Below are 24,777 nucleotides of genomic sequence, written 5' to 3'. Positions count from 1 at the left end.
AACTTCAATTCTGTATCTCAATATTGTATTTGTACGATGCTGAAGTTCTTTCCTCTATCATTGCCCTTCCTCAATCACTAATGTCTTCCCCCAAATAACCTGCAGCTTGAATTGCATTAGTTTGTACTCCTTGGCAATAGAAGTTGTAAGAGTAGTCAAAATTTAACTATGGCAGAGTCAGAAAAACAAATTGTTGGGGCTTTAGGAAAAGGCAACAATTAGGCCACTTCTCTTAGTGTTTCTATGAGAAAAAGGGGCTGTAATCGAATCAAAGTGGAGTGGGAGTTTACATCAAACAGCTCCACCATGGGAAACTTCTATGGACCATTTTTTATGGTCTTGTTTTGCCATCCAATGTTCAATGTTCTCTGCAATTGTAATCCTATGTATCATCGTTGAAAAAAGTCTGAATCTGGTAATTTTTTTAGACTTTGGAAACTTGGAACCATGCTGTCAAATGATGTGTAAGGAAAATAACTCAATTCTTATCTTTAGAAATTGTCTACCGAAGAGTTAAGGTAATTCAGTTTTTAAAAAAGATTTTATTTATTTGAGCAAGAGAGCAAGCGAGAGAGAGAGAAAGAGAGAGAGGGAGAGGACCAGACTTCCTGCTGAAGAGGGAGCCTGAGTCGGCTCATCCCAGGACCCCAGGATCATGACCTGAGTCAAAGGCAGATGCTTAACCAACTGAGCCGCCCAGGCGCCCCTGTAATTCAGTTTTAAAAACATTTGTTAAGGCCCTTGCAAATGCAAGCCACGCACAGTGCCTGGTGCCCACACTTCTGTGAAGAGAAAGGAACAAGCTCATTTGAGGAACCCGGGAAGAATTTATATGGTGAGTATGTGGCAGAGTCAGGATTGGAGCACAGATCTGACCCCAGACTTCATATTTATAAAAGACCATTTGGGTACCATTATTTATCTATGAACCTGAGCAAATCTCCAAGCTCCACAGGGTTGTTCTGAAGATGAAATGAAAAGACATATGTGGGGTGCCCATCATGAAGCTAGGTATGTAGCAACATTCAAACATGGTTCCTTTTAATTCTCTTCTCCCTGGTATTGCATTTTGCATAGCAATGGTGTTAAAAAAATGCTAACCTGAAATCAAATCTCTACTTCAGAATACATTGCATTGGGCAACATCATTGCAGATGCTTTCTGCTATCCTCATGGTGTTCAGAGTTCAGTATACTCTTCAAATAATAAATGCTCAGCTCTTTCTTGTCCCTATGTTGTTCAAAGTTCTGTGTTCATATCCATAATGACCGGACTATAACATTTCATCTTTTGTCTGATTATATTAATGTTTGCAAAGTTCTAATTAAATCTCTCAGATCTTGATTATAATAAACACATAATTTGTGCTGGGGAAGAAAAACAAACCAAATCAAAACAAGCAACTCTTCCTGTTTCATCATTTCCCTCAACTATGGCATTCTTAGGATTTTAGTATGACAGAGAAAAGATTTTGCTCATTGGTGAGAAAGCCTTCTAATTATCCTCAGATTAAACTTTTTGGCTTCAAAAGATTAACAGCCTTGACTGGCTTCCAAGAATATGCTAAATTCAACTGATATCCTATTACATGCCCAAAAGAATTGATAAGACTTTATTTGAAATTTACCTTAAAACTGAGTTTAATGGCATGGAATTATACACCATTTAGACCATCTCTAAATTTACTTTTAAAAATAATATTTCATATTTATCTCCTAGATTGAGATTGAGCATCTTAATTTTATTTGCAACTTCTATAGTTAAATGTTTATTACACATACCCCCTTTTAGAAAGAAAAAAGCATTAAAGATAACTCAAAATGTGTAACTCACTGAATTCTACCTCTGAAACTAACAATACAGTATGTGTTAACTAAATTGAATTTAAATAAATTTTTTTTTAAAATATGGCTGACATCAAGGAAATTCAAATCAAAACCACACTGAGATACCACCTTACGCCAGTTAGAATGGCAAAAATAGACAAGGCAAGAAACAACAATTGTTGGAGAGGATGTGGAGAAAGGGGATCCCTCCTACATTGTTGGTGGGAATGCAAGTTGGTACAGCCACCCTGGAAAACAGTGTGGAGGTCCCTTAAAAAGTTAAAAACTGAGCTACCCTATGATTCAGCCATTGCACTATTGGGTATTTACCCCAAAGATACAGACGTAGTGAAGAGAAGGGCCATATGCACCCCAATGTTCATAGCAGCAATGTCCACAATAGCTAAATCGTGGAAGGAGCCGAGATGCCCTTCAACAGATGACTGGATTAAGAAGTTGTGGTCCATATATACAATGGAATATTACTCAGCTATCAGAAAGAACGAGTTCTCAACATTTGCTACAACATGGACGGCACTGGAGGAGATAATGCTAAGTGAAATAAGTCAAGCAGAGAAAGACAACTATCATATGATTTCTCTCATCTATGGAACATAAGAACTAGGATGATCGGTAGGGGAAGAAAGGGATAAAGAAAGGGGGGGGTAATCAGAAGGGGGAATGAAACATGAGAGACTATGGACTATGAGAAACAAACTGAGGACTTCAGAGGGGAGGGGGGTGGGGGAATGGGACAGACCGGTGATGGGTAGTAAGGAGGGCACGTATTGCATGGTGCACTGGGTGTTATACACAACTAATGAATCATCGAGCCTTACATCGGAAACTGGGGATGTACTGTATGGTGACTAACATAATATAATAAAAAATCATTAAAATAGAAAAAAAAATAAATACTAATAGATGACAAAAAAAAATAAATAAAAATATGGCTGAGAGTCTACTAAGAGCAAAGCACTATGCTAGGTTTCTTTGGGAGATTCAAGATGATGAAGATATTGACCTTGTCTTTAGGGAGTATATAATACACTAGTTGATAGAGGAAATGAGACAGATACATAGATAATTAATTCCAAAATAAGTTAGATGTAAGAACCTAAAAAAAAAAGTAAAAGAAGTGTTTTAGAACTTTGCAGGAAGTAGAAAATACTTTTAATTTGAATGCCTATGACAAACAAAGGAAGTAGCATGTGAATTTGGTCTTAAAGAGTGTGATAGAACTTGGACATTTAGTGGTCAAAGCCAAAGATATTCTAAGACCAAAGAAAAGTGTGAGCAGAAGGTCAGAGGTGAAGAGTTTGTAGTCTATACAAAAAACGGTTTAAGTTCTAACATAGAAAATGCAATAAAATATTACACTTTAGAGTTCTACTCATAATTTTGAGTAAAGAATTTCTTAAGGGCCAAGTGTCATTATGATTAGAGATGTATAACTTGAGAGTCATCTGAACTGCAATTCCTGAAACCGAGATTAATTCTTCATCTATGCTGTACAGTTAACTGAAATCTACATTTACTACTCTGATCTGTTGATAATGGTCTTTAACTTAGCTCCATTATTCTCTAGGAAGTATATTCAGACTAATTTGCTAAAGAGGAAACAATTACAGACAGAAGCATAATGAACTGCCGGTTCAACTGAACTGAGACAGAAGAAGAGTGTCAACACAGAGACAATGGAGAGGATGGGAAAAGGGAGAACGGGCTTAGTGAGTTGGGACAGTTAGTCTCTGCTACTTTGCATTTGTTTCAAGTCACACACTCTTGAAATCTGACCAAGTTGCTAAGGGAAAAATTAGGTCATTGCTTTCCGTTGTTTCTGTGTTAGATTTTTAATTCAATAAAACATAATCACATGCATTTATGACTAAAAATATGGGCAATGCATTACAGAGTCCAATTTGGAACTAATGTTATAAATAATTCTCATATTCCAAAGATTGAAAAATACATTTTTGATTAAGATGAACATATAAAATCTATGGTTTAAAGTGTACTACCTTAAAATGCCCTGAACTGGAATATACATGTAGATATTGGTGCTAATTCTGAGCTATTTTGTTCTGAGGTCAACAGTATTTATAACAAGGAAACTTAAGTTCTTATGGTAGGCCCACGGTTGTTAAAATTCATAAGAAAACCTACAGTTCTCCTAAAGAGTGGATTTTTACTCAAAAAATTGGAAATCAACATATATTCTCACCATGGTACTCACATTTTCAGAGGTGTTTACACAGTGTAGTGTACGCTAAAATCATCGTGAAAGTCAGTGCTCAAATACCTGATCTTTCTTTTGAGGCTCTTCTAATTTAGCCATCTATTTTGGAATTTTATACACTGGTCTTTTTACTATAGGAACTTATCACCCACGTTTCCAAGCTGTAACCACAGAAAACAACTCTAGTTGGCTTAAACAGAAAACGGGTTTATCTGAAAGGATACTGTTAGCCCACAGTTGCTGAGAAAGTTGAAGACCAGACTCAGAAAACAAACAAGAGCAGAGGAAGGCTGTAGAGTGAGGACTACATCAGGGAAAGAGCCTACTGGGTACCCCAGGCTGCCCTAGGCCCCTGGCTACCACAGCTCCTGCTGTGTATAGACAGTGGACGCCATCAGTGGCATCAATGCCACTGACTTCTCTCCTTTTCCACTAGATGTTGCTGCTCCCACCTGCTAATATATTCAAAGACTTCTCTATAGTCCTTGCTTTTCTGTGCTATCAGCTCCCAATTCAAAAAGCCCAAGTCATGTGCTTAAACATTAACCACTGAGAAGGCTGAGAAAGCAAGTATTTGACCTTTTAGGTTTTTACACTGGGGTTTGGGTTCTGCCCTCTATCAAGACCTGTACAGTGAGGAATTTCTCAAAACGAGGAAGAAGGTCGTAACGCTGGCAGCCAAAAGAGTCAAATAACTGATACGGGAACACTCAGCAATTCAGGAAAGAATGGCCTACTCGTATAAAGCCCTCTATTCTCTGGCTAAGTGCTCTGAAGCAAAGTCTGAGTGGTGACCTACCCAGGCCCCTGTCCCCACAGTTTTTAAATGTTTTAGCTGGGCCCACATTTCCCTTACTTACTCCTGCCCAAGTGGTTCAGCATAAATCAGGCTTATGGCTGAGACTCCTCAGAGCTGATGCTTCAATCACTAGTCTGCTATTTTGTTCTTACAACTAGGCCACAGTGGCCTCTCACCTTCATCCCTGGAAAGTGGTTCTCATACTGCTCCCCTTTCTCACCATGCCCACATTTCTGGGCTTGGGGTCAGAAGAGCTGGTTTAAGTCACAACCTTATCATTCACAATCTCAAGAGAAAGCTAGTTATTCATCTCGGAGCCCCACCATACTCACAGGTTGTCAGGGAGACCAAATGAAAGTAAAAACCCTTTGTCACCTAAAATGATAAGCATGATCTTGTTAGTTAACATTATTGACAGATACGATAAATCCCCAGTTCTTTAGGATTAATGCCTATCCTATCTAGGTCTCTCTGGTTCTTCTGAGCACTGATGTCATAGCTTTTTTGTACTAAAAAATTAATTTTGTAATCAAAGCAGTATATGCTCATGATCTACAAAGTCTTGTCGCTATTAGTAATAAAAAGCTTATTCTAAAGACAAAACCCCCTGCCCTATGTCCTTCCTATTCCCAGTCCTGCTCCCCAGAGGCAACTCTTCTCAATTCTTTAGTTGTTTTTTCTGGTATTTACCTCTCTGTATTATAATTTTTATTAAATCCATCTTCAGTGTTCATATTTAAATACTGCTTACTGCAAGCCAAGTGGTGTACCAGAATTATATTTTCTTCCATACGTAATTTTAAATTTTCCTTGGAGCTATTATTTTTTCTTTCCCCACTTCCTTCATTTTCTATAAATCTGTTAATTCTTCATAAAAGCACCAAAAGACCCATGAAATCTCTTTCAATGTCCCTTGTCATTTAATGTTCCTGGAGCCTTTCACCCTCCTGGCCCAGTCTAGACGTGATGCCTGCTAGACCTACTACATAGCCAGTACTTAAGATTTCCCTTTCTTATTTTCTATGTTTGACGCCATTTCCTGGACCCCACACTTTTTCGTTCTTGGTTCACTTATCATTTAGAGGAACACATCCTTAGTAACTTCCACAGAAGGGGTGCAGAGGAGATCAGTTCTTTGAGGCAAGACTGAAAAAAATGGCTTATCTAGCCTTATGCTTGATCGACAGTTTGGCCAAATACAGAATTTTGTGTTGAAAATAATTTTCCATCAGCTTTTCAAAGGCACTGTGCCACTGTATTACAGCGTTCGGCTGTTGCTACCGAAAAGCTCAATGCTATTCAGAGCCCTGTTTCTTTGTATAGGACCAAATGTTTTCCTCTCTGCAACATTTTAGACTCTTCTCTTTTTCCCTAGAGTTCCCTAGAGAAAGGGATAAAACTTTTTTTTTTTTAAGATGCTCCATGCCTAGCTTGGAGCCCAACCCAAAGCTTGAACTCAGAACCCGAAAATCAAGACCCAAGCTGAGATCAAGAGTCAGACGCTTAAACAACCGAGCCACCCAGGCACCCCGCCATAGGACTTTTTAATACAGAAATTCCTTTAGCTTTAGCAGTACTTCTTATATTACTCCTCAGATACTGGCTTCTCTTCCATTTTCTCTGGTATGTTTCTAAAACCACCACTTGTTAAGTTGTTACACCTTCTGGACCAATACTATAGTTTTCTTATTTGTCTCCACTGTTGTCCATCTCTTTGTTATTTTACTTTAAAGATTTCTTCAATTTCACCCTTCAATCCTTCTATTATATTTTTCATTTCTGCTACCTAAGCTCCAAGAGTTCCTGTCTTTACTTTTACAGTATCCTATTTATGTCTCATTGATTCAATAGAGTGCTCTCTTACATAAGGGTATTTTGCTTCTGTTGAGGTCTTCTTCTGCTTTCTTCATGGTTACTGCTAATACTTTGTTTTGTTCTGACCTCTGTCTCAATTTGGAAGCTTTTTCCAAATGTCCAGCGAGCCTTAGACAGGTTTTCGTATTTGTGAATGAAGCACTAAACTGCTGTGTGGGAGCTCTGTTGCAAAAGGAGGACTGCTCACTATAGTCTTCTCTGTAGAAAAACTGGAGGGCAAACTGGTTTTTTCACCATGTTAACTCCTGAGCATAACTTCATCATGAACTCCACAACATCAGTCTCCATCAGTCTATACAATCTTGGGCTGTTCACCATTTCTAGAGCTCCAATTTTTAATCTTGTATCTACCTGGCTTGGACTAGAGTAGGAGAATGGGAGTGATTTTGCCATTTACTTTGTAGGCTTTGACATAAATTCAGATCTCAACCTTGTGCTTTACCCTACACCCCCACCCTCCCTTTTCATAGCTATTTCCAGATTTGAAATCTCTTTAGTTCGATTTCTTTAGAAAATAAATTTCAAAGTTTCTTGTGTTTGGTTGGGGGTGGGGTTAGAGAAGGGAACTGAAGGGGCAGGTTAGGATTTGCCAAGGGGCGTAAGTGATACTGATGCAAAGAGACAGATGGACCATTGAAACAAAATGGAAAAAGCACTGACCCAAATATACTTGGGAACTTAAAAAAAGGTAGCACAAATCAGAGGAGAATATGGATTGTTTAATAGAGGGTACTCAAACAACCAGCTCACCATATGGAGTAAGACAAAACCCCATTCCTTTCTGACACCACCTATAAAGGTGAATTCCACGGTGGGGGGAAAAAGTTGATCCATTCAGTATTCATACTTAAATACTTATCCCTTCTTCCCAGAGTACTAAGTACCCTCTGTGAATTGCCTCTCTTATCTTCAGTAGACCCCTTTATAGGTTCTAGAGTTACAGACCTCTCCCTCTATGTTAAGTCAGTGATTAGTCCTTATCTGCTTTCCAGCCTCCAAAAATTTCAGTATCCTATCTCCACTGTTGTTTTCTTCCTGGGTATCTTTGTCCTTGAGGGTTTATATTTGTTTTATTCCTTTACTATACCATTAGGGCTTTGGAGGAGCCAGAAATAAACTTATGTTTAATCTGCTATGTAGGAAATCAAGTGAAATTAAAGCTTATCCTAAAATGCCAGGCCAGTAAGTTGAGGCCCCATTACCTATTAACGGACCTCCCTAATAGTGACTGCCTACTTGTCTGAACAAAATGCATTCTCAGTGTAGGCCAGGAATCTGCCCTTTTATACAAACCACTCCGGCTGTCTGCCTATACCACCTCTTCTTACAATGCTCTTGAAACTCTTAAATCACCTCTCTATCTTTAAGGACATATTTAGTCTCAAGGTCCCAGCCTCCCTTGACAGAATTTCTTTTTATTTTTTTATTTATTTTTTTTATAGATTTTATTTATTTATTTGACAGATATAGAGACAGCCAGCGAGAGAGGGAACACAAGCAGGGGGAGTGGGAGAGGAAGAAACAGGCTCATAATGGAGAAGCCTGATGTGGGGCTCGATCCCATAACGCTGGGATCACGCCCTGAGCTGAAGGCAGGCGCTTTAACCACTGTGCCACCCAGGCGCCCCAGAATTTGTTTCTTTTTAAAACCACGCTTTAAGTTTTGAAGTTAAATCTAATTAGGAATAAAAAGCAATAGTCATTAATTCAGAATCACTTACTGAATGCCCACTATGTCCCAGCATGGGGGATACAAAGATGCGAACAATAAGGTCCTACCCTCAAGCTGCCCAACAGGCTAGTCTGACAGCGTTGCTTAACTGGAAGTTAAGCCCTCATCGGAATCATAGAACACAGATGGTTTTGGTGACTATTTTCTTAATTCTCTCCAAAATGGTACATAACTATTACCATGCTGGACGTATCAGAGAGGCTAATTCATTACACACAATAGATGCTTCAGAGTATTACAGGCTGAATATGCTTGTAGAACTCCCGCTGAGAAAAACCAATCGTAGAATGACAAATAGCCAGATATTTACAACAGTTTGATAAGTGGCATGCACCATCTCACTAGTGATAAAATTACAAGAAAATTTTAAAATTGGTAATAACCTAGTAAAAATCTGCAAAATATGCTTAGTATTAGGTATAATCAATAGAGTTATAAATTATTTTTTTGGATGTAAAAAGTTATTTTTATTTTTTTAAAGATTTCATTTATTTGTCAGAGAGAGAGAGCACACAAGCAGGCGGAGGAGCAGGCAGAGGGAGAAGCAGGGTCCCTGCTGAGCAAGGAGACTGATGCGAGACTCAATCCCAGGACCCTTGGGATCATGAAGGCAATTAACCAACTGAGCCACCCAAGTGTCCCCCCCCCTTTTTTTTAAGATTTTACTAAAAGTTAGTTTTAGAAAAGAACGTGGTAGTGAGTGAAATATGTCCTGATGATTATCATTTAACGGCTAATATTTATTGAATGCTAACTATGTAGCAGGTGCCAGTCTGATCACTTAACATGTATTATTTCCTTTAATCCTCATAATCCTACTTTGCAGGGTTACTATTCTTATTTTATAAATGAGAAAACAGAAGCTTAGAAAGGTGACTTGCTCTGAGGTCAAGCACATTAAAACATGGTAGTGAAGGATTCAAATCCAGTTTGTCTGGTTCCAGAGCCTGAGCTCTTAAACTTCATGGTATAAAATTCCTCTCCAAGGGACCAAATATTCTCCTTCCCACAGAAATGGGGTAAAAATTATGCTGAAGGTATGGTCTGTTATAAACACTAATATGAACAGTATCACAGACACGGCGGAAAAATAAGGCCTACATGGAGTGTAAAATCAAAACACCAAATAACCTAAATTCTGTATTTTGAATAATGAAAGGAAACAGAGAGCCAAGTACACCCAGGTTTAAGGGAATATATATTACAGTGTATATATTATAGTAACCAAGAAATACAAGGAATGTTATTTTATATCTTTGAAGGTATTAAAAAAATAAAATTTCTAGCTGTGACAAAAAAAAATATTTAAACTCACTTAACGTAAAAGAACTCTAGATCAAATATTACCTAAGAGCCAAGAGCTGACTCACAATTTTAGTTTTCATTCAAAACTTAAAACAACAAACCCCCAAAGAACTTTATTAGGGGATGCTTTCCCATCTTTTAAAAACAGCAAAGTGGGGTGCCTGGGTGTCTCAGTCGGTTAAGCATCTGTCTTCAACTGGGGTCATGATGCCAGAGCCCCAGGACTGAGTCCCACATCAGTCTCCCGGCTCAATGGGGAGTCTGCTCCTCCCCATCCCTCACCCAACTCATACTCTCTATCAGTCTCTCTCTCAAATAAATAAAATCTTTAAAAAAAAACCCAGCAAAGTGGATACAGTACACGTTGGTGTCTTATTATTTAAACATGTCAAAAAACGAAACCAATTTGAGACAACAGAGGTTATTACACCTTTTAGGCAATGTTGCAACCTTCAAATTTTTCTGTAGAGGCATTTTCTAACAAATTTCTTTCAGAATAAAACAGTGGTAGGTCAAGCTGCTAGGTTACTTTTGATAATATTATCCTATAGTCTGACATCAAAATAGCCTACTATTATTAATGTAATGATTGTTTTAAACTGATAAAAATATTTTAACAACAGTTCAATTGTGGTAACAACTAAATTAGTACTATCACTAAAAAGATAATGGTAAAATAAGATTTTAAAAGATCTCTTAAGTAACAGAAATCTCAACTTTTTTCACTCAGGTTTATCAGTGCCTTCTTCTGTATAATTCCTCTCGTGTAATTAATTTCTTATTGTTATTTAGCTGGGGCTTTTATTTCTCAAAGTCCTATTACTTTGTTGACTGAGCCATACAACACACATTTTTATTTTCAAGTTAGAAAAATGTGTGTAGCTTTCATTATTCCTTTGTTCACTAAATTCCTGTCTTTTGCCCCAGCCATTAACATTTTCTTCTAATTGGCAACTTCTAATATTCTTTTAGCAAATACTCATTAGCTAAATTTCTCAGGTAATTTCATGTCATATAGCTTATGTTCTTTTAACATATGGCCACCAAAAGCAAAGAATACATTCTTTTGAGACCCAAATTCCCTTTGTTCCATGTGGAAAGTCTCTTTCCAGCTCTGAAATGTTAAGATTCTAATGTTTACCAATAGATACGTAATTCTTTTAATGTTACCTTCATGTATTCATTTGCCTATAACCCAAAAAATGTGCTTTCCTGACCTAAAAGTTTTAGTTTAAATGAAGAAGGCTCACGAGTCTAGCTCTCACTGTGTCTTATACACTGTAGGCTGTTGCTGGATGTACAAGTTGAGTTTGAAAAGATACAGAATATTTAAAAATTTAAGTCAGAAACTCTGCCTAATTCTTTGATTCAAATAAACTTGTATCCAAATGTGACTATTTTCATTTTGGGAATGAATTTTCATTCTTTCTCTAAACATTCAAACATCAATAAGTTACTGAGTATAAAAATGAGACTCTAAGTTATCCCAGGAGTCCTAGATCAAGAATAACCATGAAATCTGGGAAACAAGGCGAGTTCAAAGCTTGGGCGCCGACAGGGTACAGATGGTAGTTATATATTCCCACACCTATCGTCTTACATTAGGAAATTAAGAGCCTCACCTCTCATCTATTGCTCTTAGTCACTAGTTTTGAATGCTTGGTTTTAGTACTAAATGAACACCCATATTAATACTGACCCTCAATTCTTTCTGATTCCTTAACTATAGATTCAAAATAACTGACCCTGACACATCCCAAACAGTGAAATCATGGAACATATTGGCTGTGTTTTCAATTTGGAAGACAAAGATGTAATTTTAGAAATCAAAATTAAAAACCAGAATTTCATACCTTGTGCAAGCATGTTAAATTCCAAGAACAGTGCTATGTGGTAAAGTTCCATGGCTTCTTCTGCCCTGGTCATGTTTGGCTTCCCTGCGACGAGAGCCTGAACTTCACTGAGACTCCCCACTGAGGGGCTACAGTGCAAAACGGAGAGGTCCACCACATCAGTATACATACAGTGTAATATAACTTTAGCATATTTTTTTGGTATAATGGACTCATCTAATATAATTCTTGTGGGAGTCCTCAAAGTTCGGTCTGTGATTTCTTCACCAGTCCGTATCCTCCTTTGTAATAAATTCCGAAAAAATGGGGACCGTGCTGAAATAATAGCCTTGTGAGCTTTGAGCTCTTCATCTAAACAGTTCTGATTTCCACCAAAAGCTTCAACCAGTTCAGAGTCTGAAGAAAAACTAAGGACAACATCATAATAACACATGTAATCAAAAAGTCCACGCATATCTACATCAAGGGAATTCGGTGTTCCAAATTCTTCACTAAGCTGAACGAGGATATCAACATTTTGAAACCTTGAGTCCTCCATTCCAAACTCTCCTGTATAAAGGTAGTGTAGCAAAGCAGAAAACATGGGCATGTCTATACCAGCTGTATTGATGTCCATAATGATCTCTGCCCCATACTCCGGTGAGGAAGAAAGCAGTGTTTTAAAAAACGGACACCTCGCCGCCAAAATGGCACGATGAACAGGAAAACAAGTTTCTTGAAATATTAAGTCTACGTCGGTACAATACTTGTACTCATAAAGATCGGCCATATCTTTCTGCAATGTCCGAGCTTCTGGTCTAGCCAAACTGGCTTGTAGAGAAAGCTCCTTTAAGGCTGAAGTTCCCTCATATTCCTCCACTAAAGCATTAACATCTCTAACATCCCACCCAGAGAGGAGTTCTCGCATCTGCTTGGCATGATCGGCAGACCTATTAGATTTTCGACGCTTAATAAACTTCTTTTTGAGGGTGGCAAGGCCAGAGGTTCTCTTTTTTTTGTCTTGTGGTTTCTCATGGCCATGGTCAAGGCTATATAATTTTGATTCACAACCATAGCCTTGCTGAGAATAGGATGATGTCCCTAAGAAGGAAATCAAACAAATGAAAATTTGTTTCTTTGTTCTTAACGTTCATTTTCAACGTTCACTTTAACACATATTTCATGCTAAAAATTTTTACAAACAGACATTCCTGAACCATTCGAATAAAACTGACTTTTGTTTCTATAAAGGAAGTTATTAAAAAGTTCAAATAATTTACTTCCATATTAAATAAGGAATAGAGACTAACAGAGCAGATTACTCCTTACTTGACAAAATGCTTTTGGTTCTCTGGTTATCAAAAACCAGACATCACAGATTTTAATAAAGGACTTTTAGGAAATGAGAGTTAAGAGATTTATAAATTAAGAATACTATATGTATATAATAGTGAAAAAAAATTTTCTTCTTCTTCACTACACCAAGGCTGCTTTGCACTGGGGAAAATAAATGGACCAGGACGCAAAAAGTTTGTATTTCACTGTTTTTACACCCATGGAGATTGCCAGGTTTTTGAGGGCAACTGACAATTATGGTTAAGACACCAAAGAAAAGATCAATGGTGTTACAGCAGCTTGGTCAGGATAAAAATGATACAAGACAGATTTACATTTGTTGGGAAAAAACCTGGATGTTGCAGAATTATTATCTATAATAACCTTTTCAAAGTTCAATTCTCTTTTCATCCAAAAAGACCACTGAAAACACAATTCTATTTATATCCGCAAAAGAAAAGGAAATCAGAAAAACTGAAATAGTTACCTATGAAAGTCTGTTGGGCTTGAGAATTTCCCCCTACCCTCGGGGAACATGAATGAGGATAGTTAGATGCATTAGCACCCATTTTCTTCAATCACTCAGGCATTCCATCTGCTGGTTCTTCAGAGTGTAATCCCAGAGGCCTTTACGAACTTTCAACCCTGGATCCAGCAGCCTCTTTTCATCCATTTCTTGATATGAAACAAAAATAATTTTATTCATTTTTTCAAATGTATCTCAAATTGCACAGTAAAAAAAAGGAAGCTAGTGAAAACTGCTTTTATTTGCAAATGACATGCTGTCAAATTCACATGTAAAAATTTCAGAAAGTGTAAACAAATAGTTAAACTTGAATTATGAATCAGTGGTAGCTGCAATTTTGAACCATAAAATGTACCAATTATATACTTTCTAAGGCAGTGAAAAGTAACAAATCAGACTAATTTAAATATATAATTATGGAAAGAGTATTTCAAATTACAGGGAAAAGTATTTAGAGACTAAAAAATTTTTCAATTTTTTTTCTTACACTTTAGAGGCAACCATCAGTCATTATAATCTAACATCTAAGCAATTTATAAACATTGAAGAGGCTGGTATTAGAGGTGGTCCTCCTCATAAAGTCCTGAAATAAAAATACTGCTTTCTATTACCTGATATTATGACTTAACATGGACAGGACAGTACCAGTAAGAGATAATTTTAACAATTATAGAAAAAATCCCCACCATGGAACCTTAATTTTCAGAGCTGCCGGCAGAAGCCATATGCACAAAGAGAAGACACTCAAAGATTAGAGAACAGGGTTAATAGGAATACTGTATCTGCATAGCATCTGGATATATAAAATCTATGTGACTAAAAGGGATCATGGTTTAAGAGAGAACACAATTTAAAAATCTATTATTGGGATTGTTACAAAACCAACCAGGAGACAATCTAGCCTCCTAATGAAGGATGAAGCGTTTTAAGAAATAGTAGTTAAACACACACACGCAAAATCACAAAAAAATCTGCTAGAAAACAGAACTGTGTCCAGATTCTTGGAATTTATTTTCATCTCTGTTGCTGACACAGCATAACCTTAGGAATTCAAGTTTAAGAAAATCACTGTTAGGGGCGCCTGGGTGGTGCAGCGGTTGGGCGTCTGCCTTCGGCTCAGGGCGTGATCCCGGCGTTATGGGATCGAGCCCCACGTCAGGCTCCTCCGCTATGAGCCTGTTTCTTCCTCTCCCACTCCCCCTGCTTGTGTTCCCTCTCTCGCTGGCTGTCTCTGTCTCTGTCTCTGTCGAATAAATAAATAAAATCTTTAAAAAAAAAAAAAAAGAAAAGAAAATCACTGTTAACATCTGTCCTTCCTTCAATCTTTTTCCACTATATACATGAGAATTTAAGCACAGGACGATCTACTGATAGTGGTCAAGACTGGGAAACCTTTTATAAACTGGATATGACACAAAGTGGCAGTAACTTCAATCAAATCATACACTCACACAAGCAAATTTCTTAGTTGAAATTCACCTACCTACCAAGGAAAACACAGCATGTTAGACTTTTTACTCTGGGTGCCTGCTACTGAAGTCAGAAAGGCTATGGGTAGACAGGGATTTGACAGAGCATTCTGTAAGAACTAGGCAGCAAGGAACCCAAAGAGTTTAATATACTGACTTTTTTGTAAACATTAAATGGTCAAGAAAATTACTTCTTCCAGCAAAGTCAGTTTTTTTAAAGTTTGATGCTTAACGTAAGTAAATTCAGTTTTCTATTCTTAAATATTAGAAATGTAGAAAAGGCTGCTTTTTTGGATAGTTAATTTTGAACACTGTCAATTAAAAAAATTTTTTTTCAAGATTTTATTTATTTGACAGAGAGAGAGACAGCCAGCGAGAGAGGGAACAGAGGGAACACAAGCAGGGCGAGTGGGAGAGGAAGAAGTAGGCTCCCAGTGGAGGAGCCCAATGCAGGGCTCGATCCCAGGACCCGGGGATCATGGCCTGAGCCGAAGGCAGACGCTTAACGACTGAGCCACCCAGGTGCCCCAGTTTAAAAAATTTTTTATCGGGGCGCCTGGATGGCACAACGGTTAAGCGTCTGCCTTCGGCTCAGGGCGTGATCCTGGCGTTATGGGATCGAGCCCCACATCAGGCTCCTCCGCTATGAGCCTGCTTCTTCCTCTCCCACTCCCCCTGCTTGTGTTCCCTCTCTCGCTGGCTGTCTCTATCTCTGTCGAATAAATAAATAAAATCTTTAAAAAAAAAAATTTTTTTATCATTGACGTATAGTTGACATTAAATGTTGTCAATTCTTATAAAATGGAAATTAAATCTGCCTGTGTTAATTTCAGTTCAAACTTAAGAAACAGTAAGCCTAATAAATCTTAGTTTTCAAACTGAGCTCCTTAAAAGCTTTAAGGTTCTATCAGGTACTTTTAGTGGTTCTTTAGAAAAAACTATGGTCCTGGAAGCCAAGTTTGTGGCCTCATTTACAGGTCAAATCCTTTTCCCACTGAGATTTTAGTTAAAACACAAAAACAGCACAGAGAATTCTTTTTCAAATTTTAAATATATTAAGAAGAATGCAGAATAAAAATATTATGCAAAATAAAAGCCTTTACCAAAATGAGAGGAAAAAAATATAAAAAAGATGAGCTTTGAGTCTGGAAGTAATGGATGGTAAAGTGTCCCTCCTACGGTAGGTCTCTTCTCACTTCCTTCTCATTCTTAAAGTTACATATTGCTTCATTCGTTTTGTTTGCATTTATTTATTTATTTATTTATTTATTTATTTATTTATTTATTTAAGAAAGAGAGTGTGTGTGTGTGCACATGAGCAGGGGGAAGGAGAGAGAGAATCTCCAAAAGACTCCCTGCTGAGCATGGAGCCCGACACAGGGCTTGATCTCATGACCCTGATCATAACCTAAGCCAAATCAAGAGTAGAACACTTGGGGCGCCTGGGTGGCACAGCGGTTAAGCGTCTGCCTTCGGCTCAGGGCGTGATCCCGGCGTTATGGGATCGAGACCCATATCAGGCTCCTCTGCTGGGAGCCTGCTTCTTCCTCTCCCACTCGCCCTGCTTGTGTTCCCTCTCTCGCTGGCTGTCTCTATCTCTGCCGAATAAATAAATAAAATCTTAAAAAAAAAAAAAAGAGTAGAACACTTAACCGACTAAGCCAACCAGGTGCGCCTGTTTGCTTTTTAATTTTTAAAGACTGCAGAGCAAACTCACTAACATGGCACAAAGTATACTGCTGAAACAAAACAAGATTGGTGCCATGTTTCCAAATGAAGAAAAACCAGGGTCCACAGTAGTGGACAGAGTTCCTATTCTAATTTTGTCACATTGTAACAAAGTATGCACATACACATAGGAGAATTATTTTCATCTGAGAATTCTGCAAGTATTGTAGGGACACAAACACTGTTACCTGGTCTGAAATTTAAAAGATGTCAAAAATGTCTTTTTTTCTTTTTCCTTTCTTCTTTTTTAAAAAGCTCAATTTTATAGTGAGCATAATTAGACATTCTAAAGCAAACATACAAAGGTTACAAAATACCATCAGCCCCACTGGAGACACAAGACCACCTAGCAAGCACTAGGGAAGTCACAGGCTGAGATAAAGATGCCTGGCCAATTGCCACTGTAATTAGCACCACAGGAACATCTGAGGTCTCACCCTGGAGAGGTGACTTGAAATAAAATGTCTTTGGGACTTAAGGACAGAGTCTCTTCCTGGTGGCTCCTAGTCAATGGGAATCTCCTTCAAGATGAACTGATTTGGGCAACATTCATATTTCCTACTGGAGCTCTAATACTAAAATAAACATACGTCTTGGAAAGACTTAATGGGAGAGATTTTTCAGAATCAGATATAACTCTTAAGTCCACCTCGTACCCCCAGTTTCAAATCCTGGGGGTAATCCTGACTGTGCAATTATAGTACTAAAACCCTATTTCTCAAAATTCTCAGGGAACAATTTTATTTATTAAGTAACCCTATGCCATATGGAATGCAGTATTATGTTATTTAGTTCTTATTCTAACCCATTGCCTTTAGACGCTGGAAATGAGAATAAGTCACAGTTAAAACTCTTAGGGATGTTTTCATTCTAGGCAAGCTTTGTCTCCTACATAAAACAGGATGAAATCTAATTTTTGGATATGGCAGGAAAAGAAAGGAAAAGAGAGGGCCCACAGGATGCAAATGGCCCTAGAAAACTGATAAATTCTTTTTCTAGAATCATCATTCTGGGGGAGCTCCCTCTGTTAATAGTCATTATGACCAATCTCAATCAAATGATCTAACCTGCTTAAAACAAGCTTGGGTGACGGCAGCAGACCCAACTGAAGGGAAAAATGATATTGAAGGCAACAGAATTAACAATCCCATGAGAATATTTTTAGGAAATAAAAATCTCTGCCTTCCAAAAAACCCTAGATCAGCATTTCCAAAGAGTTTTCCCAAAGTTTGCAAAACGCAGGATTAAACAAAAACTGATAGGTCTCTGTACCTCAGTGTGAAGTAAAGAGTGCTAAGGTGCACTGTGGACCTCCAGGAGGAAGTATTCAGCACGATCTAAAGGAGCCCCTTTGCCCCACAGAGCATTAAAGGAATGTGCTTCCATGACACACTTTGGCAAACCTTGACCTTTGCCATAAAAACACTTTTTACTGCTTTATGCGGTAGAGAGAGCAATGGGCATCAAGTGACCTGGGATGGAGTACTCCCATCACTAATGTTCCACTTACATGGGACAAGTCACATTTAACTTCTATGAATCTCTGAAACTGAGATGTATGGGTCTCAGCATCCATAAAATAAAGTTGATACGGAGTACCTAAAATTCATTGAAGTTCTATGACTTATTAGTTTGGAAAATGAGGACGGGGAAAGGAGTTAATTCTATACTAAATGTTAGTGTACAGAGGGGAAAAAAGGCAATTGGATTATGGGTTTTATTTTATTTTAAGATTTTATTTATTTATTTGACAGAGAGAGACAGCCAGCGAGAGAGGGAACACAAGCAGGGGGAGTGGGAGAGGAAGAAGCAGGCTCCTAGCAGAAGAGCCTGATGTGGGGCTCGAGCCCAGAATGCTGGGATCACACCCTGAGCCGAAGGCAGACACTTAACGACTGCGCCACCCAGGCACCCCCGGATTATGGGTTTTAAACACGTTTTTCTCCTTAGTCTGATTATTAGCTATGGTTATAGAAGGCTAGGAATGTAAGGCACATGTGAATATGAAAAACAATTCATAATGAAAGAGAAATGCAAAACTATGGTAATCCTTCACTCCTGTCAAATCTAAGGTGACCATATAATGTACCATCACACCAGAATGCTTGAGAGTAAAAAGGGGTACAACCCAGATGAGATGCCAGAACATACATAGCCCAGGGCTAGTGGGGCCAAGTGGATGAATGACCACCCCTACAGCCAAATCTCACACTTCCAGAGCTAGAAATAGGACAAAGGTTAAAAAAACATAACAAAACAAAAAAACCTCCTAAAACCTAAGTTAGAATAGTAAGACTTATGTCCACTGCATTCCCCAAGCATATTTTACCTAACATAACAACTCACATTTATTGAGGTTTTACTGTGTTCCAGACTCTGTTCCTAGAACTTCACATGTACTAACCCATGTAATTCTCCCAGTAACTTTTTACCAATGAGGTAAAAGTTAGTAACTTGCCCAAGGTCTTAGAGATATTAGTGAAAGAGCCAGGATTACTTTGTAAATCTTCAATTCTACCCTTGGATACATTTTAAGAACAACAAAAACAAAACAAAAGGCAACTGTGAACAGTTAAGTCAGAAGCAGAAGCAGCAGCAGACCCTTGCTGCTTGAAGATCTCTCCAAAAAGGTGAGACCAGACTGGGAGTTCAGAAAGCCACCAACCAGGCTTCTATGTGTGCTCTGGGGCCATCTAACACAGAGGCAGGTGACCTTCACGTGGAACTACAAACCCCACTTGTTCCAATGACAAAGAACAACAGTGTTTTTAACAGCAGCTTATTAAAGAAAGGCAAAATTATGTTCCATTGAACATATTTATTAAGACAGAGAAGCCAGAGTGATGGAGCTAGAAAGGGCCTTCAAATTTCTTTTGGTCAACCTTGTTTTTGAAAGTGAATTATAACCTCATGGAATGGGAGAAAATATTTGCATATCATACACTGATAAGAGATTAATACCCAGAATACATGGAGAATTCCTACAACTCAACAACCAAAAAAACAAACTGATTAAAAAATGGGAAAACATCTTACATAGACATTTCTCCAAAGAAGATATATGGATCACCTGATAAGCACATGAAAACACATCACTAATCATTCAGGAAATGCAAATCAAAACCACAATGAGATACCACCTCACTATTAGGATGGCAATTATCTATAAAACAGAAAATAAGTGTTGGAAAGGATGGAGAAATTGGAATTTTTGTGTACACTTGGTGGGAATATAAAGCGGTATGCTATGGAAATAGCCACTGTGAAAAACAGTATGGAGGTTCCTCAAAAAAATTAAAATCAGATTTATCATATGATATAGCAGTTTCACTTCTGGCTATACACCCAAAAGAACTGAAAGCAGCATTTTAAGACATGTACACCGATGTTCACAGTAGCATTATTTCCAGTAGCTACAATGTAGAAGCAACCCAAAAGTCCATCAACAAATGGATGAATAAGCAAAATGTGGTATATACATATGATGGAATATTATTCAGCAGATGAATAAGCAAAGTGTGGTATGTACATACAGTATTATTCAGCCTTAAATTAAAAAGGAAGGAAATTCTGATATAAGCTTCAACAACCGTGAAGACATTATGCTAAGTGAAATAAGTCAGTTACAAAAAGACAGATATTCTATGATTCCCTTTATATGAGGCACTCAGAGTAGTCAAAATCATAGAGACATAAGTAGAATGATAGCTGTCAGGGGCTGGGAGGAGGAAGAGTATGGTGAGTCAGTGTTTAAAGGGTTTGGAGTTTGAGTTGGGGAAGATGAAAGAGTTCTGGAGACAGATGGTGGTACATTCAGATATCACTGAACGTACAGTTAAAAATGGTCAGGATGGTAAATTTTATAGGTATATAAAATGTATATATGTATAATAGGTATACATATTCTACAACAATTAAAAAATGATTATAGACATTGCCATCAAAAAACTATTGTCATCAAAAAACATATACTTTTGAAGCTTTATGGCTAAGGTTCAAAATGGACTTATCTAAGGAAATTTCTTTTCCAGGTAAAGTAAAATAGATTAGTTATTATTGTATTTCTCTTCAAGCATCAGAGAATTCATTTGAAAAAAATTTAGGCAAACTCTTTCCATTTCAGGAATGTCTCATTGTATCAACCATTAGTAAAATATATATAAATATTTCAATGTCAAATGAAATAAGCAGTATTTCATAAAATTATAATACTTGCCAGAAATAATGTAGTACACTTTAACTAATTTTTATATTTAGAAAAAATATTGCACTTTTTTAATTTACACATTTCTGATTTTAAATTGCATCATGAAAAATTTCAAAAATATGCAAAAGGTAATGCTATACTGAGCCCTCAAGCCTGTATCACTAAGATCCCAGAATTATCTAAATTGTTTTGGCTTATATTTAAATGCTTAAATTTGATGTGGAAGGCTTATGGCTAGAACTTAAATGTTTGTTATAAGCTTCTTATAGAAATAAAAATCTGAAGAGATATATGTACACCATGATTATAATTATCCTAACTACTGACTATCAGCCAGCCAGTCTTAAGCAGTGTACATGAATTAATTCTTTAAATTTCTCAATCATGTGAGGTGTAGGTCTATTATTATTCCCACTTTGCACAAGGAAAGACTGGGAGGTTAGGAATATGAGGCACGAAAGGCTTAGTTACTTATCCAATGTCACAGAGCTGTTAAGTTGCAAAACCAGGCTTGGCATTCAGGCTCTTGTATCTATGAATGATGTTATCTTTGCAAATTTTTCCCCCTAAATGTTCGAAGGAAAAATTTCCAGAGCAGACAAATATAGTTCCATTCCAGAAATGGGAAGTGAGTACACACCTGAGAGTGTTACTTTTGGCACTTAAAAGGCTCTCTCATATAAAGCAAAAAAAAAAAAAAAAAAAAAAAAAAAAGACTTAACTGAAAGGGTAGCTTATGAAAGCAGAGCAAAAGTACCTTTCTGAATACTTATAGCTAGACTGTGTGTTCCTTGATGGCAGGACGACACTTGTTTATGCTTGATCAACCATCCATCCACCCATCCAATTCTGAGCACCTGCTGTGCGCACGGCACTTTAGATAGGCCCTGGGAATATAGCAGTGATTACACACTGAATAGGAGGGTTTCTCATGAAATTAAAAGAAAGGCTACTGTTCTGGCTTCCTAGTTTAGAGCCAGACCTTCAAGAATTAATAGGAGTGCATCAAGTAAAAAAGGAAAGGTCATTCAAGGTAGAAAAGAAGGGATGAATAAATAGGAATAACTCTAGTCCCAGTCAGTGTCCTACTCCCAGTTCTCACAGCCCCATACCTCTATTATCTGCTAATAATGCAGCATAATTACATTTCCACTGAACTATACACTTCCCAAGGGTATGCACTCAGCTGCTTTATCTTTTTTACCATCCACCACAGAACACAAAGTAGACACAACATTCGAGGGAATAAATGTTAACTATTATCATTAACACTGATAGTGTCTAAGGCCTAAGAAGTACATATGTTTAAGTATATGGGTAGGAGTTGGATCAAAAAGCCTCAAATTCCACACTAAAGTGTTGAGCCTTTATTCAGAACACAAGGGGGAACTACTGGAACAAAGCATAGAATAGGAGGAAGGAAGCACACTTACATTTGTTTTAGAAGATTACTAGATGATCTGAAGGCAGAAGATACTCGATGCAGGAAGACTTATTAGAGCATTCTTGCTGTAGTCCTGAAAGTGTTAATAAGGATCTGACTTCCCTAATCCCTAAAATCAGGACACCATCACCCACTTCGCATTAAGAATTAAATAAGATAAAATGGACTGACAGTGGAAAGCAGAAGTAGCCCAACATAAGGGTTTTCGTGAGGGGCCTCATCTTGTGCCAGGACCGACCTGGCCTGAACGAGATACATCTTAGAGATGTTGAGGTATTCTGAAATACTCAGTTTCTAGATATTTAAACCTGAGGCAATTCCTGGAAAGAGGTAGGTAAAGGACCCCTGTGGCTGCACAGTGAAGATGTGAATAAGCAAATTACTCTGCATCCTTTACCTCAGAGCTCCCATTTAAAATGCTTCATCCAGACCTAAAAACCTCAGAATAAGAGCCTCCTGAATGGAAAAACGGGAATACAGGGATGAAAAAGTTTGGAAGCCTGACTCTCAACTCCTGGGCTTTTGCTTATCCCCCTCGTCTGGGCCTCTGGCAGCAGTAACTGAGACCTGCTGGGGCAGCCTGGGCCAGAATAGTGACAACCACAGCAACCACAGTGGGAGCTGCGTGGCCCCAGCCATCCCTGACACCCAAGGCTTTGCTGCCTTCTTCTAGCAGCTATATCCCCCAAACTGAGGTAGCTCTCAAAGGAATGAGAAAAATTTTCTCCAACAGCTAGGAAAAAGGGCCTATTTGCCAAGGGTGGAAATGATTATGAGGCCCTCCACAACAGATTACAGAACTGCCCCATCAACTGTCTTATAAGATAATGGTGCCATTAGAACTTTTGAGTTCATGACAGGAAGATTAGTTTTGAGCCATGCACACAATATTTGAGTGAATAAATAAAATCGATGTTCTAATCGGTGACAACGGTTTTTATTGTTAGCTTAGTTATGTATAAAAAAGTAGTTCTGAATGATTCAGGGAAGGCAATGAGAAATCTGAGTCTAGATTTGAGTTTACAAAGGATTTGCAGAGAGAAATAGAACCGAAACCAGATAATATATTCAAAGCAACTGAATTTAAAGAAAAAACAAGGAATTTCTCATAATCTACATTCAAAGCCAAAAACTCACATTTTCTGAAAACCAACTTATGAAAATGTTAAACAAAAAAAATACAAGTATGTATTTCTTGTTCATGAGTTGCTGCGGGCTCCACTGGTAGACTTGGAGAGATACGAAAACATGGTGAGTGAGCCTGACAGTAAGCCTGCACAGGGGAGCAGAATACAAAAGAAAACAGGAACATGAGTACAAACACTCAAAGGTATCCTCATCCAAGGCCGTCTTCTTAAGGACATCAAATTCCAAACTACCAGATCATCAAGGAAATAGTCATGCAAATGGTCCCACGAATTATTCAAGTCAAATGGGAAGATAATAATAGTTTAGAAGTTATCGATAATTCTGTACTAAAATTTTATTTTTCCTCACATGGCTCAGACTAAGAGAGCCAAAATAAATATGGGAGAAAACCCCATTACTTTAAATTTTCAGTGAAAAGAGATAGCAAGCTGTCTATAATGGGGCATTAGCCTTAATAAGGGCCACTTGTTGACATGACAAATGAAGAATGTTCCTCCTCAATTTCTTCCGAAGTCTACAGAAGAATCTTGTATACAGAGGTGCTAGTGAAAGAAGTGGCTTTGATGATGAACAAGTTTTGAGAAATGTCAGCTAGGAAGGACTCTAGGAGAGACATCAACAAGGCCTCTTAGGTAAAACAAGAAGTAAAAAATTAGACAAAACTCTTAGCCTCATAACGATTAGTAGAGGCCTTTCTTAGAACTACGATAAAAATTTTTCCTATCTCCTTCCTCAAGCCCACAGCTCATCCGGTGCTACCCACTTGCTGTAGCAGAAACACAGGAAGAGGATATTGCAGTCCAGATATATAAGACTGAAACAGATATTCTAGGTCCTGTTTATGCAATGTAGGTCTTAATGTTAAAACACTATTTTGCTTTTGTTTAGGATTATCTATAATAAAAAATTAAGATTAAACCCTATGAAGCCCTTATCATAGAACAGAGCACAAAACTGGTGAGGGGATGATCGGAAGGAAGAAGGGAATGATGATGATGTCTCTACCCTGCATGACTGGGTGGTTGGCAACGCTGTGAACCAAGAAGAAACACAGGATATGCAATTTGTGGGTAAAATGGGAATAATAAGGATAATGGGTCTGAGGTTCCAGAGAGACGTACCAAGGAAGAAGAAATACAAACAGAGCATACGTAAAGGAAGAAGTCTAAAAACAAGAGTTTCCTAATACTAATATTTTTGGCTCTAGAGGTAACACTCAAATACGTATTACAATACGGCATTCTCTTGATATAATTCGTTTACTTCTTTTTTTTTTTTTTTAAGATTTATTTCAGAGAGAGAGAGTGTGGG

At 37.8% G+C, this 24,777-nt stretch overlaps 1 protein-coding gene across 2 annotated transcripts in view; it reads right to left on the bottom strand.

The window, feature by feature from the left end:
- Positions 1 to 24,777, bottom strand: part of BTBD7 (BTB domain containing 7) — a 78,077-nt gene that overhangs the window by 37,636 nt on the left and 15,664 nt on the right. The window contains exons 2-3 of one of the 2 annotated variants that reach the window (XM_026515408.4): positions 13,431 to 13,618; positions 11,630 to 12,709 (exon numbers count right to left, since the gene is read on the bottom strand). The exons of the other annotated variant lie outside the window; for it this stretch is intronic. Coding sequence (XP_026371193.2) covers positions 11,630 to 12,709; positions 13,431 to 13,512 — 1,162 coding nt within the window. The 5' untranslated portion in view covers positions 13,513 to 13,618. The remainder of the gene's footprint in view (positions 1 to 11,629; positions 12,710 to 13,430; positions 13,619 to 24,777) is intronic. 2 annotated transcript variants of the gene reach the window in all.

Source organism: Ursus arctos, unplaced genomic scaffold (assembly GCF_023065955.2).
Source record: "Ursus arctos isolate Adak ecotype North America unplaced genomic scaffold, UrsArc2.0 scaffold_25, whole genome shotgun sequence".
NCBI classification, from domain to species: Eukaryota; Metazoa; Chordata; class Mammalia; order Carnivora; family Ursidae; genus Ursus; species Ursus arctos.
This window is presented reverse-complemented; position numbering and strand designations above follow the sequence as displayed.